Source organism: Bombyx mandarina, chromosome 05 (genome assembly GCF_030267445.1).
Source record: "Bombyx mandarina strain Sakado chromosome 05, ASM3026744v2".
NCBI classification, from domain to species: Eukaryota; Metazoa; Arthropoda; class Insecta; order Lepidoptera; family Bombycidae; genus Bombyx; species Bombyx mandarina.
The window spans coordinates 14,451,068-14,467,551 of NC_143212.1; the positions used below are offsets into that span (position 1 = coordinate 14,451,068).

At 36.9% G+C, this 16,484-nt stretch overlaps 1 protein-coding gene across 1 annotated transcript in view; it reads right to left on the bottom strand.

Annotated features, from left to right (window-relative positions):
* egr (TNF superfamily member 12 eiger) overlaps positions 1-14,391 on the bottom strand; it is a 60,797-nt gene extending 46,406 nt beyond the window's left edge. Inside the window, exon 1 of the mRNA XM_028174110.2 lies at positions 13,770-14,391. Within this exon, the coding sequence (XP_028029911.2) occupies positions 13,770-14,138 (369 nt within the window). The 5' untranslated portion in view covers positions 14,139-14,391. The remainder of the gene's footprint in view (positions 1-13,769) is intronic.
* Positions 14,392-16,484: the final 2,093 nt, after the last annotated feature.

Below are 16,484 nucleotides of genomic sequence, written 5' to 3' on the forward strand. Positions count from 1 at the left end.
ACTGACAAGATCCGGCGAGAAGCTCATTGGGCTGTGGATATAATATGTGGATGTGCCACCAAGATTGCACATTTTTGGTGTCGTCGTGGTCTAACGGATAAGACGTCCGGTGCATTCGTGTTGAAGCGATGCACCGGTGTTCGAATCCCGCAGGCGGGTACCAATTTTTCTAATGAAATACGTACTCAACAAATGTTCACGATTGACTTCCACGGTGAAGGAATAACATCGTGTAATAAAAATGAAACCCGCAAAATTATAATTTGCGTAATTACTGGTGGTAGGACCTCTTGTGAGTCCGCACGGGTAGGTACCACCGCCCCGCCTATTTCTGCCGTGAAGCAGTAATGCGTTTCGGTTTGAAGGGTGGGGCAGCCGTTGTGACTATACTGAGACCTTAGAACTATATCTCAAGGTGTGTGGCGCATTTACGTTGTAGATGTCTATGGGCTCCAGTAACCACTTAACATCAGGTGGGCTGTGAGCTCGTCCACACAGCTAAGCAATAAAAAAAAAAAAAAAAAAAAAAAAAAAAAAAAAAAAAAAAAAAAAAAAAAAAAAAAAAAAAAAAAAAAAAAAAAAAAACATCAAACGTATGTTTGACAAGCACAGAAACATTATCGTCGAGTGCGAAATATAACGTCGTTATACAACATAAATACAGGGAAAATACACTATGAATGTGCAAAATTAATCGAAACTCTGACATTAATAACTAGACCGACTTCCTGGAGTTCGCTCGCAACTAGTTTAATTTCCACTGATTAAAACAACTGCACCGACTCGCATTGCAACGAATTAATGGAAACGGCACAATGTATTTCATCCTTTATTTATAGATACGAGAAATGAACAATATATGTATATGAATGATCTAGGTTATTTATGTGATCAAAATGTTGGCACTGAAATACGTTGTTGTTTTGTGTTTAGTAAAATATAATAAAATTAAGCGTTTTGTCTTTCTTTTTGCTTCCTGGGTATTCGGGCTCCTATCAGCAGTGCAAGAGGCACCAAAGGGTCTAGGCCAGTTTCTGAATTTGTTATAAGATATCTTAGTAATCCAAGTTTAAATCCCTACTGTTACCCTAATGTTTTGAGACGAGGTCCGTCATCGCCATATTATTATGTCCAAAAGGAATCTTTTTCAACACCATTTACCTCGTAAATACACAGCCATGAAGCTCTTAATCGAATGAGCACCGATGAACACATTATCTCTCACCGTGTTACCACCGAACACGACTGAAAATATTTTTATTGGTGCTATACTAGAACTCTATCGTCAATAGAATTTAAAAAAATACTAGTTAAGAATACCATCCAGACCGAATCTGGAATTAGAAATGAGACTCTTGCGACGGTGGATAGGGATAAAAAAAGCGGAGTGAACACAGGGTGCATAGAGTATCTACTTTTTTTTAAGAAGCATTGAGAAGGTACGTCTGAATCGCCTAGTCTGCCTATTTGTGACTGACTAAGCGTTTGCTTAGCCAGTGAGACATCTGTAGATAGCTTGACTAATAATACAGCGTGGACCGAAAGCCAAAAAAATTGTCATATCATCATCTGCTTAATCTAGCCCATAGACACAATCCACTGAGTTTCTCGACGTATCTTGTCAGTGGGTCGCGATACAGATCCTAAGGTAGATTCAATGAAGCACTGCTATGGCTAGGGCTAGCGCTAACAAATTCTCTAGGTTTGAATCCGTGAGCTCACTTAATCCTGATCGGTTCTTGAATAATAATTGAATAGTCCCTTAGGCTTGCAACGATTGGTTGGGGAAAAAATCGTCTCAGGGTCCTTCACCTCCACACCTGTCGTCCATATAAAATAAGTTTCTCTTTACGTTGCAAGTTTTCATTTTCAATTTAAAACTGCGTAGGAGCATTTAAGAAGCTCTTTCAACAAGACGCCGGCGCGTGGGCGTCGGGTCATCGTACATTTTAAACGGATTTCGGACCGTGTCCTCACGACATCACAAACATCCTGTGCAAACGATCAAAAGTCGTAAGATCGCGCAATACGTGATCGTTATTTAATTATTCAGCTGCAATTTCAATTACATCAAACGGATTTGAATTAAATAATTGAATGTTTTTCAACAGTGTTTAACTCTTTGTGGGTAGATTCAAAAAAGCACTGTTCTTGCTGGGATTAATTTTAAGCAAGTCCTCCGAGGTCTCCCTAATGTTTGCAGCAGATAAAAAAAAACGATTCAAAAATATTAAATTAGTGTACGAGATACACGCCTAACATTCGTTTTGACGATTTTACGCATTTTACCAGCTTTGACGAGGTCGCTGACCTTGGTGTATAGAAATACCATTACAATTCTTTTACAAATATGATAATAATCTTTAATTACTACGCATGGTTTTTTTGCACTTTTTGTTATTTATACTAATGTTGCTTTAAGTTCATCTATGATCCTTAAGATCCTTAATAATAGATCAACTACTAACTACTAAAAGAAATTTTGTCGTTTTAGGAGATATTATCATCCTCGCCCTTGAAGTGGGCATCTCCTATTTTATTCTTACTGGTGGTAAGGACTCTAAGGAGTCATGTAAGACCATACGGGTACTGTAGCCTTCCTATTTCTGCCGCGAAGCATGAATGCGTTCCGGTTTAAAGCCGTTGTACTATAAGATTGAGAGCTCATATTTCAAGGTAGGTGGCGGCGTTCTGACGCACAAGCAGTAAATAAATCACTGTAAGTGAAACGTTAGCGACTTCATCGGTCTTTGCTTACTGCGATACTTACGAAAGACAATCATAGTCCAAAATAGAACGTTGAGGAAAAGAAAATACAAAAGCTAATTGAAACAGCAAGCCAGTAGCGAGTAGCTCTTATTTTCTATATTAATTTACATCGGCAGTGTGCAGTCTAATGCAATCGTTCTCTTGCCCATAGATAATATACAAATCACTGCTGCTGTCATCTTTGAGTATCCGGAAGTGCGACGGTTGTGAGATAAAAAAGAAATCTGTCCTCGACTCCGATTTTATTGGTTTTTCAATTGAATAATCAAGAAAATTGATATTTTCAAAACGGACTTTATTATTTACAATTACCCAAACATCAATTTAAGGCGAGGAGGCTGTCAATCTATACTTCTATACTAATATTATAAAGAGGAAAGATTTGTTTGTTTGTTTGTTTCGAATAGGCTCCGAAACTACTGGACCGATTTGAAAAATTCTTTTTCCATTAAAAGCCGACATTGTCCCTGATGAACATAGGCTACTTTTTTTAAATTTTATTTTATTTTATTTTTTTGGTTTCATGTGTGTTTTAATGTTTCCGAAGCGAAGCGAGGGCGGGTCGCTAGTAGTAAATGATAGAGAATGAATATCGCAATTTCAACAAACAAAATTGGCTTAAGAGATTTATTGAAAAAAAACATATATTATGTAAATACATTGCCTGCTCGATCATCGATCATTGCCTTTGAAATAGTTCGCATTTTAGCCAAATTACAAATATGTATTGTAAACATGTTGAAACGTGAAACGTTTTATTGGTTCGTCTTTCACGCGGCAATGGGAGATGATATTTTTATATTAGAGAGCCACTGTGATACATAAAGAATGATTTTGCTTCCGGAAACACTTCATGTTTGTATATACAAATTGAACACGCGTAAATAACAACTTTATTAAGAATTAGGTCACTATTTTCTAATTAATGTATGTTGATATGTTTACAACAACTAAACAAGAGGCAAAACCGTTTTCGTTACACCTAATAACCTACGATAACCTTAAAACAAAACGTGACGTCGCGTCAAGCATTATCAGCGTAAAACTACCATTTATCATAATTAAATATTTACATAAATAGCACGCGTTATTTTTAGTACATACATATATACTTGTAGATACTAATATATGACCAAAACAAAAATACGGGTTATCGCGATTTTCATTTTACATTTCCTTGTTTATTTATTATTCCCTTTTAGAGATTGTCACCCCTGTGAGAAGGCTTAAAGTCGTCGTGGCCTAAACAATAAGACGTCCAGTGCATTCGTATCAAGCGATGCAATGGTTTTCGAAACCCGCAGGCGGGTACCAATTTTTCTAATGAAATACGTACTTCAACAATTGTTCACGATTGACTTCCACGGTGAAGGAATAGCATAGTGTAACAAAAATCAAACCTTCAAAGCTATAATTTGCTTAATTACTGGTGGTAGGACCTCTTATGAGTCCGCACGGGTAGGTACCATCGCCCCGCCTATTTCTGTCGTGAAGCAGTAATGCGTTTCGGTTTGAAGGGTGGGGCAGCCTTTGTAACTAAACTGAGACCTTAGAACTTATATCTCAAGGAGGGCGGCGCAGTTACGTTGGAGATGTCTATGGGCTCCATGAGTAATCACTTAACATCAGGTGAGCTATGAGCTCGTCCACCCAAAGAAGCAATAAAAAAATAAAAAAAAGGTTGAAAAGTCTCGAAAAACTACTCATTAGCGGCAAAGTGGAAGGAAAGAGGCCAAGTGGGCGTAGTCCCATGCGCTGGCCCGATCAAATTAAGACGACATCAGACTCTAGCATCAATGTCGTTATCCACTGCGTAGAGGACAAGAAAGAATGGAGGAACATAGTCTGAACAAAAATTCTCCGTAAAGTCATGTCCCTCAGCACTGAAGAACACGATGCAAAGAGGAGGAGTTCCGTTTCCAGCGGATTGTATCGTTGCCCGAAATTATAAATATCGTTTTGTAAGTTTAATGAGATGAAGTTATGTAACTTGATATCCTCGTAATCTACCAAGTAGAAAGAGTGACTGCATTGATGTAACTCGTTGCGTGAATCTAGTAAGACACCCAGAGGTCACAAGAATAGGTTGAAAAAAAAATTTGAAGCAGATTCAAGACAGAACGATAGGACTCTTAGCAACCAGCTCGAGCTCATGCAACGTTCTTACCATCATCACTGAAGGTAATGATTACGGAGACCGGCATGACGAATATCACAAACTAATACGGCTAGATTATGAAAAAGTACATTACAAAGATATAAATAAATCTGTCTGAAACAAAAAATATTTTCAATTATGACATCAATAACATTGGTTAGTTTATTGAAAGCCATTTTTATTGTTATTCTTTACGAGGCAACATCTGTTCTGAGTTGATTAACATGTGGTTGAATAGTAAACAAACAAAAAATTATTTCAAGAGCAAAATTCCTCGTGAAGATTATTTTAAAAGAAAATTAAGGTTATTTAATAAATCCGTTAGATAGTTGTTGACAAATACTCAGTTGTTGTTGTCTGTTGACAAACAGTGCTCTTGCTAGAACAGATTCTTCTTTTTCTCCGCCTTATCCCACTAGGTGGGGTCGGCACAGCTAATTTTTCTCTTCCATTCTCTTCTATCAGCCGTCATCTCAACACTCACTCCTCTCTCTCTCTTATATCGTCATTCACACACTCCATCTATGTCTTCTTCGGTCGACCTCTTCCCCCTCTACCTTACACTACCATTTCCATGCATCTCCTAGTCACATGCTTCTTCTCTCTACGCATCACATGTTCATACCACGCTAACCGTCCGCTCTTTAATTTGTTATTTACCGGGGCTACTTTCATACTTCCTCTGATATACTGATGTTAAAAAAATTATAGGGCTAGCCACAAAGACAAGACAAAGAATGTTAGAAGATAAATTAAAAGTTATAAGGCTGTCAAAATCTATTATTCATATTATCTTATTAAAGTCTTATTAAAATACTTTTTCAGTCTTCGAACCAGTCTTTTCGACCTATATAAGGATTAGCGATACCTAATATTGAATAATACCGTAAGCGTTGACACCACTAAATCATCAATCTCAAGATTTTTATGCTAAACCGTTAATTATATCATTACCTAGCTTGGTAATTGTCTTTTTTTGTCTATACTAATTTGTCTGTCTTTACTTTTGAGGACAATACAATGAAACGTACCATCGAATTGTTGTAACGATAAACCTGGTAAGTCGATAACGGAACTCTTAACTCTTTTGTTTTTAATGAATGTTTAAGAGTTCTCGATCTCCTAGAATTAGATTCATTCTCAGTATCTTATCTTTGGATTCATCTTTCCCAGAGTCCACTACATATTCCGGCGCCTTGGTAATAGAACCGGTCACCGTCCTCGTCGAACCCGTCGCTTGCGACGAAGGGCTCGACGAGCGAATTAACCCATAGACACAGCCCACTGAGTTTCTCGCCGGATCTTCTCAGTGGGTCGCGTTTCCGATCCGGTGGTAGGTTCTGCGAAGCACTGCTCTAGCTAGGGTCAGTGTTAGCATCACTCCGCTTTGAGCCCCGTGAGCTCACCTACTAGTTAAGTTTACGCTGAAATGCTCAAGGCTAAGGTAAGAAAAAAAAAAGGTTATAGAAATTACTTGAGTGAGCCATTTAGAGCACCAGTGACCTACATGGCAATCAAATAATCAAATGGCTTTTGTTTAGTACAATCCACTTTTTGCGCATTTAATTTATGCTGAGACATGTACCATTCTAATGAGCACTATTCACAAGGTCTGGGGTTTTTTTTTAGATTTTTTTAAACAAACTGTTGCTTACGTTGCATGAGAACAAATACGTTTTATTGTTCGTGCCATTAAACATGGCAATATAACTAGTCAGGTCATAAGTATTGTCACACAGTAAAAACTTTTCTTTTAGAATGCTGGCCACAAAAAAGTTTATTGAATTCGAATTTCGAATTGTTCATGAAAATAAAAATTTATACTTTTAGAATTTTACTCATATGGAGTGGACGCTTAAAGAAGACCGTGTTGCAGTTATTGCGTTGCATCGTTGCGGTTACGCGCCAATTCAAATTTTTAACATACTGAAAAATTTGAATATAACCAAAAGATTCGTTTATCGTACCATAAAACGATACAATGAAGACTCTAGTGTAGATGACAGGTCAAGAAGTGGTCGCCCTCGGTCTGTTAGGACTGCAGCAGCGATAAAAGCTGTGAAGGCGCGAATTCAAAAAAATCCCAAACGTAAGCAGAAACTGTTGGCCCTTCAGATGGGGTTAAGCAGAACCACGGTGAAAAGGGTGTTAAATGAAGACTTAGGGCTTCGGGCATATCGAAGAAAAACAGGACATCGTTTGAATGCTCGTCTAATGGACCTGAGACTGAAGAGATGCCGCGCTTTGTTGAAGCGGTACGCGGGAAAAAATATCGGGAAATTCTTTTTTCGGATGAAAAATTTTTCACCGTAGAAGAGAGCTACAACAAACAAAATAATAAGGTGTATGCACACAGTAGTGAAGAAGCGAGCAACCGTATTCCGCGTGTCCAACGAGGTCATTTTCCATCCTCGCTCATGGTATGGTTGGGAGTTTATTATTGGGGCTTAACAGAGGTACATTTTTGTGAGAAAGGTGTAAAAACGAATGCAGTTGTGTATCAAAATACAGTCCTGACGAACCTTGTGGAACCTGTTTCTCATACCATGTTCAATAACAGGCACTGGGTATTCCAACAAGATTCGGCGCCAGCTCATAGAGCGAAGAGCACACAAGACTGGCTGGCGGCGCGTGAAATCGACTTCATCCGACACGAAGACTGGCCCTCCTCCAGTCCAGATTTGAATCCGTTAGATTACAAGATATGGCAACACTTGGAGGAAAAGGCGTGCTCAAAGCCTCATCCCAATTTGGAGTCACTCAAGACATCCTTGATTAAGGCAGCCGCCGATATTGACATGGACCTCGTTCGTGCTGCGATAGACGACTGGCCGCGCAGATTGAAGGCCTGTATTCAAAATCACGGAGGTCATTTTGAATAAACTTTAGTGTCATAAGAATCTATGTTTTGTTAAGTTCATTTTGGTATATGAATGGTTACATAATGAATAAACTTGTTTCAATTATTTTACATTAAACATGTGACAGAATTTATGACCTGACTAGGTACTTCCAAAACGCCCCTAATTGTCAGTTTTCGAGAACAAAACTTCACGTTACATAAAGCGTTTATCATAGAAACAATTATTATTAACAATTAAATTAACAATTATTTAATTTAAGATTGAGTGAAAAACAAATAAATGATTGTTGAGATCGTGACTTAGTCTGTAAGTAGGTATAAACACACGCAAATCAAATCGTTTCCAAGATTTTACAGTACACTACAAAACTGTAAGCTCTCCGAATATGTCGGAATATATCGGTGTTAAATTCGACACGTGCAAGGCTAACGTGCATAAACATTATACATATTTTAGAATCATTGCGAATAAGAATAACGTTTCGAATACTAAATACTAATGTTTATCTCCATAAATACGTTGATATTAAAATGATTTTAAGAATTTATTTGTTAGTGTCGAATATCCACGGCGTTTTGAGCTCTAAGTCTGTTTTTATATTTAGTCTAGATCAATCTACTAAATACCAAATTGTCACTATTCATTTTATTTATATTATTACTAAATGTATTGTTAAATGTATTATTATATCATATCTTATACTTTTAAACGAGCAATTCTTGTATATATATAATCTGAATCTCTGAAACGGTTCCAACGATTTTCATAAAATTTTGTATACAGGAGATTTCGGGGGCGATAAATTGATCTAGCTATGATTTATTTTCAGAAAATGTTGTTTTATTCGTGTTTTCAATAATCAACTCTTCCCGACATCTATTGGCGAATAATAATACTATTTTTCTTAATTGTGGGCTACTAACCGCTTTAAAGAAACAACAAGATGGCGTTATCAAAAAAAGAAAAAAACGAGTAAAGCTCGGTCATCATCTAGTATACATGAAATGACGTGACATCGCTATCCGCCTTGTGCCGTAAGTTCAAAGTCTCGATTATTTTGTTTGTACATATAATGGTTGATTTTTTTTCCCTACCTATTCTACCTACCTATTCACTCGTAATCTACGAAGCCATTCCATCAACGCCCGGACTGGTAGGTGAGGTCACGGGCTTAACCTGAGACAATTCGCTAACACTAGCCCTAACAAGAGCAGTGCTTCGCAGAATCTAGCACCGAACCGAAGATACAGCAAGAAACTCAGTGGGCTAAAATGGCTGCCTCACCCATTAAGCCATACATGACAGCCTCGTGGAAAGAATAAGATAGTGAGCTGGTATTAACCTGGGCGGGCTTGCAATACGCTTTACCACGGTGGTATCACTCATCACTCTTAGAATAAACTCTGTAATTTGATTGCCAAACAAACAATTGAATGTCAATAGGTGCGAAACTGAAATAATACGTAACAAAATTGTTACACACAATTTTTCAAATTTAACTTACTACATAATAAATTACTACTATCTCATAAAGACTTGTATAAAATTAAATGAAACCGTGTGCTACCGAATTTATGTTAAATCAAATTTCTTAGATGACAGATAAAGTGAGGCCGTTTTTTTTCCGTTCTTTTTACTTTTTTGCTATTAATAATAATTGACGAAAGACTTCTCGTGCTCAAAATTTAAATTTAAATAAATACAATTTTTATACTTTCATCACACCTCTCATACGCGTCCAAGAATATTTCGCACCCAAACCGGAAAGACCTTTCTAATTTATTCTGATAAACAACATTATCTTGGTTATTCATTTCAAAGATGCATGCATTTCACTTAAATGTTTTTTATTCTGTCATTAAGCCAATACGCTATAGATGCCGTTGGCATAACCGAATGTTGCCACGCTGGCTTGCACCACTTGAGAGAATTGATGGTAAAATTACGTATTGTACTTTTCATAATAATATCATAGGTACCCGAATCCATTACACGATTTAATAACATTGTTCATCATTAGTCCTTGATGCATGTGCAAATTTTCAAGTTAACCGGATGTTTAATGCGTTGAAAATGACGTACGAAGACTCCGACATGTTTTTTTTTGTATGTAGTTAACCAGAAAACATACAGATCTACAAACAAAGCTAATAAGAACGTGTTAAAAATACGCAAGACCCAATTCCTGTTTACTTTTTTCTCAAATCTAAAATAAGTAATTTTGAGTTCTTCGTCATTAAACGCTAATAACTTTGTAATTATACCGTAAAGGCATCACGCCAAATTATAAACTTCATCTGGCTTCAAATACATTGAAACTTCACAGAAACGTATGCGGTGCCACAAATAAACCAATGCGCTTTGAACAAACATTGAAAAATTTAATTCGTTCTATTTTCGGCACATGGAATAAATCTATTTCCCGTTCTGTCTCCTTGATTGGAGATTTTATTTTCTTATAATTCATAACGGTTTTTAGAGTTGAAAACACTTAATGTTTTAAAATGTATTGCGATCAAAAAAATATTACTAATTAAATATTAATTGTTTAAATCATTCTTCAATATAAGGGAGATGGTTTAAGACTTTAATTACAAAATATGATTCTTCTGATCTGGATTCAAAAAAAAAAACTAAAATTAAAACTCGAAGCCATCTGAGTCAATAAATCAAATCTTTATCTTGAAAACACTCAATTGTCTTTATGTTCTTTCATACGACTGGTCTTGGACTGAAAGAGGTCAAAGCGAAATTTTGCGAATATTTCAGTAAACAAGTTTCAACAAACAGCGAGGTATTTAGGTAACCGAATGAATGTGTTTATGTTCCACAACAAGCAAATCAAGGAACACAGTGAACTATTGCAATTCTAAGGCAGCTGAAATACTGGCACTAGGCCAACGTCTGTTTGTAAACTTACAAACGACGTGTCTATATTTATTCGGCGAAATTTTATGGGCGTTCGCCTACCGGTGTTCGCGTATCTCGGCCAAATCGAATAACTCAACTTTATCAAATAAATAAATCTAAATTGCTCGAAAAACAATCTCATCCGGTCAAAACTTGTATGTATGTAGGTATCGTTAAAATGCTATTCGACGGTGACATTTACGTAAAATAATTTTTGATTTTCATTAAGCCACTATAATTTTATTAAATTAAATTTATTCTCTAAATATCGACGAATAGAATTGGTCGTTAAATAATCGTTAAAATTTTGATTCTGTCATCAGCATAAATTAATATTCTTATCTTTTGCAAAATTTCAAATTACGTATTTTATAAACGCTGCAATCTTAACCATGAATACCCGTACTAGAAATAAAAACGTTTATATATTTTATTGCCCTGCCTACTTCTGCCGCGGAACCAGGATACATTCCAGTTGAAGGGTGGAACAGCCGTTACATAAAACGATTGAGATTTCGAACTCAGGTTTCAAGAGAGATGGCGTCATTTTATTTATTATGTTTTAGCGACCCGCCCTCGCTTCGCTTCGGAAACTGTAATTTATTATTAATGTCTCCACTATGTACTGGATGTTATTATACACATAAATCTTCCTCTTCAATCACTCTATCTATTAAAAAAACCGCATCTAAATCCGTTGCGTAGTTTTAAAGATTTAAGCATACATAGGGACAGATATAGGTACAGAGAAAGCGACTTTGTTTTATACTATGTAGTGATAAATATAATGTCATATTCCCACTACTTAGTACATTTTTTTTCTTTTCTTTCCTACCTATGCTGATAGCCTTGAGAGGCCATATCAGTGTTATCCTAGCGTGTAGGTGAGCTCTCGGGGCTCAAACCGGAGGTGTTGCTAACACTGGCCCTAGCAAGAGCAGTGCTTATCAGAATCTACCACCGGATCGGAAACGCGACCCACTGAGAAGATCCAGCGAGAAACTCAGTGGGCTGTGTCTATGGGTTAATTTACTCGCCAAGCCCTTCGTCGCAAGCGACGGGTTCGGCGAGTACGCTGACCAGTGCTTGAGGTACCTAAAAGCACCGTTAATGGAACGGGAGGATCCATAATTACGTGTTTAGGGCGACGTCAACTGTTTATCATTCGGTCCATAGGATCGTGTATGCGTTTATACTAACCCCTACGGGAATCGAATTCGCGTCCCGTGATACAAATCATCGTTACATCTATTAAACCAGCGAATGCCATATCTAGTAACTTCTCATGTACATATTATGCGGTGTCTTTTTAAATTCTCAATGACATGAAGACAATACATATATGCATGTATGTAGATTTCGTAATATAACTGATTCTCAGGTGGATTGAGTTTTTTCAGATATAATATTAACAAAGCTATTTTAGTCCGTCATTTTTAATACGTTCTGAAACGTTAAAACGGTAGTTCCATTGGAAATTAATGACACTCTTTCAACTTTATAGCCATTTTAATTTCTGACAGCTTAGTGAGATCTTTATTACTGTGGTACCTTTTATTGACAGCTTTATTTATGATTTACTGTTGATTAATGCTTAGCTTAGCTTAAAAAAATCAACTGGTTTTATTTGTTTCTTCTATTCTATTGTCAAGTTTAAATTAAAATGTTGTTTTACGTCTATAAAATCGAGTGTTGCGATGCTACTGTTTTCGTTGTGTCGGAGAATTTTGAAGTTATGGCAGTTACAAAAAGTCTAGCCTTGCAAACAAAGTATGAAAAGGGACCATAATATATGTTTAAGTATATACATATTTATAATAATAATCTATGTAGTAACATTCCCAATCCTGCGGACAGAATGGAAAGCAGTCGACGTCGCCCAAAAGACGTCATTTCGGATCCTCCCGATCCACTAACGGTGCTTTTAGGTACCTCAAGCACCGGTCATCGTTCTTGTCGAACCCGTCGCTTGCGACGAAGGGCTCGGCGAGTAAATTAACCCACAGACACAGTCCACTGAGTTTCTCGCCGGATCTTCTTGGGGTGGGTCACGTTTCCGATCCGGTGGTAGATTCTGCAAAGCACGGCTCTTGCTAGGGTTCGTGTTAGCAACGTCGTCAGGTTTGAGCCCCGTGAGCTCACCTACTAGTTAAGGTTACGCTGAAATAGCCTCTCAAGGCTATCAGCTTAGGTAGAAAACAAAAATATAGGAATTACGATGGTGTTCCGGATCCGTAGTAACAGAAGCATGAATTACGCAAGCTGAGACAGAGGCGCCGTATGCGACGAGCAACTTTTTGTTTACATTTCGGACTGGTTTGTTATCCCAAGAAACCAGTTTTGTCGCGTTAGACGACCCGCGCTGACACTCCGAAAATCAACGAAATCCAAATTAGGAAACACGAAACGGATTTCGCTAATAATCGCGTTCGCATATAATATGTTTATATTTTAATACTATTATCTTAGATTTATTTCGTTCAAACTTCCACTACTACTCTAATTTCTGCAAATCCTTATAAGTAATTTCATAGAAGTGTCAAACAACATTTTATTAACAGTTGACGGACTATAATATAATCATTTGATTGGCGTCTCAATTGAGTAGAATGGTTACATTAGAGTTTAAATAGAGACCTTGGCCGAAGTACAATGTTTATGCTTGACACCACTTGACGGCATCTTATCTCTTTTTAATACATCGTTAATTAGATGATTTACGCGAGACACGTGTAGTCTCTGTTCTCTTCAAGTTTACCTAGATGTCAGATCTGTTCAGAATACGGAATACGTTTAATTAATTATTTGTTTACTTCATCTGAATATTAAGCGACCTTATTCTGGAATGTTTGACCTATTTACTTAATGATTTACACGACGTTCTAAAACATATTAAATTATGAATATACGACTATGTAACATGATATAAGAATAGTTTCAACGAACTATTTATGTTTTTAATACTTAAGTTTTATTGCTCACAAACGTTGCTTTTTGATGTAGCAATTAATAAAATTGTTTACGTTAAACATATATTTTAAGAGATAAACAAAAAAAACGATACTTACAGTATCCTCCATAGGTTTGAAGTCGTTGAAGTGTTTGTTGTTGTATTTTTGGTTAAGTAATTTCACATTTGCCGACATCGCAATCATGTTTGCAGTAAGATCATCGATTTCGCTCCGTAAGCGGGCTATGTGGATCTCCCTCACGATTACCAGAACAAGCAACGCCAATAGCAGCCCAATGATAGTCGCAGCCACCGTCACTACCCAAGCTTTCATTCGCCGATCGCACTTGTTCATTGTCGGGCCTCCGTACTGCCTCTCAAAATCACCACCCATCAAGTTCTTGGACGCATCCTTCACTTCCTTCATGGTTTCCTTTTGCGTGTACATCGTAATCGGGTCTGGTATGAGTGCGTGCTTCTCGGCCATCACTGTGTTAACACTGCACCCGCGAACGGTCGATGTCACTGTTATTGACTACGATCGATACAATTTATCAGGTCATCATCAGAAGAAATGCTAGTGTGATAAGACAGACGCAGTTGAGTGCACTATGCACGTATGAAGTATGAGGAACGAAGCGCGGGCGCTCAACGAGGCGGGACGAGACGAAATGCGACTAGTTGTCGAATGCCGGCTTGCCGAGCGAACCGAAATCCGAATGGACGGTCTCTCTCTCACTAAACAGAGGTGCGCGCACGCAACTCCCGTCTCCAGCGCGGTACGGGCATCGGGCAATGCGCATTTCGATATCTGGATCAGTAATACCCTAATACCTATCCGAAATGCACAAACAAGTTTCAAGATCTTTCACGATTATTTTAATTTGATCACCCGAAACGGTAACTGCTTCAAAACGTTTCAAGAATAAGAACATTGTTAATCTCCGTCAAGAACAAGCTATTACGAATGGAAGTGGCTAAAAATGCGGAATGTACCATTGAAACAATTTATTCAGAACAACAGTGACAAGCAAAAATGTCCTTGAATTTAATTTTGTAATTCTTAAGAGATTATGTAAATATTACTAGTTGTACTAGATTTGAGAGCGTAAAACAAAAATATTAAAGAAATTTTATGAAACTATATTTTAAAATTTAATGTATACATATATATATATGTACGTGAGAAATTCAATTATAAAATTACTATATTTCTTAATGGGAATTTAATATAAATACCTAAAAAACAAGTTTCTTTTTATCTCAACGAGCCTTTAAAAGCCCCATTCGCAGTAATTTGGAACATCAACTCAACGAATCTCTTTTTTATGTAGGTACATAGTAACAATTATGTCCAGAAGTTCTACATCGATTTCATAACTTCACTGCACATCTAAACAAAATAAATTTATTATTTAAATAACAATACACATATCACATTGAACTATGTAATATATCAGTAGAAGGTTCCGCTACATTTACATTTTAACAAAATGATAGTACGATCAAAAATTATTACGATAAAGAGACTATAAAGTACCAGCAGTGTTTACTCATTCATTACTGCTGCACGTCACCGGCTGAGATAAGGTAAAAACCGCTTGTAAATTGTAAACAGCATTAACGAACACAGCTGGACCATCAATGGAAGCCGTATGATAAACATCTTGCTCGAAAACGTATTGACTTTATGGTTTGCTGATAACGCTCTATCAAGAAACTGTGTTCAATGTTTAAATCTTTAGCATCCATGAATAGTATGCTCGATCACAACAAAAATACACTTTGATTGTCTAAGATACCGATAAGGTTTTTTTTAATAATCTTTTTGTTATGAAACCGAGACAATTCGTCCCAATTTAAATCTAGTCAGTCCCTTCCGAGTATTGTGCGTCCTTTTCTATCTACACCGACCGTGTAAGTTTTCTTACCACAGTTTACTATTAAAACGTGTTTTTGTTTCGTTTCTATTTATCGAAATTTGGCAATTGTACATTTTCTAATTTCGTTGATTAATAAGCATTTAGAGGAAAAGGCTAGTTGATTACAGAAAATAATTCTTAATTAGACATGTTTGACCTTTGTTTTTCTTCAAGTGTCGTCATGATTGGCTTTATAGAAACATATATTTTATTAAGTATTACACAACCAATATAATTATTTACTCTGTGTACGACTCAAATGTCAGTTTTGTTGAACAGACTATAATAATACATTTTTCAAAAGATGAAGTCAGCTTTATTATGTTTTTATTGATAACCTCAAAACAAAAAAGAACTTTTCTAATTACAACATTAAGCATGAGGGTAATCATGATGAAAACTGTTAAGGCTTACAGTCTTGTCTATCAATCTGGTTTAAGACAATCCGAATGTGTTTTTTATTTTATTGCATAGATTGGTGGACGAGCTCACAGCCCACCTGGTGTTATGTGATTACCGGAGCCCATAGACATCTATAACGTAAATACCGCCACCCACCTTGAGATGTGAGTTCTAAGGTCTCAGTATAGTTACAATAGCTGCCCACCGATAGCTGCTTTCAAACCGAAACGCATTACTGCTTCACGGCTGAAATATGCAGGGCGGTGGTACCTACCCGTGCGGACTCACAAGATGTCCTACCACCAGTAATTACACAAACTATAATTTCTGCGGGTTTGATTCTTATAACACGATGTTATTCCTTCACAGTGGAAGTCAATCCTGAACATTTGTTAAGTACGTATATCATTATAAAAACTGATATCCGCCTGCGGGATTCGAACACCGTTGCATCGCAAGATATGAGTGCACTAGACGTCTTATTTTTAGGCCACAAAGACTTGCAAATT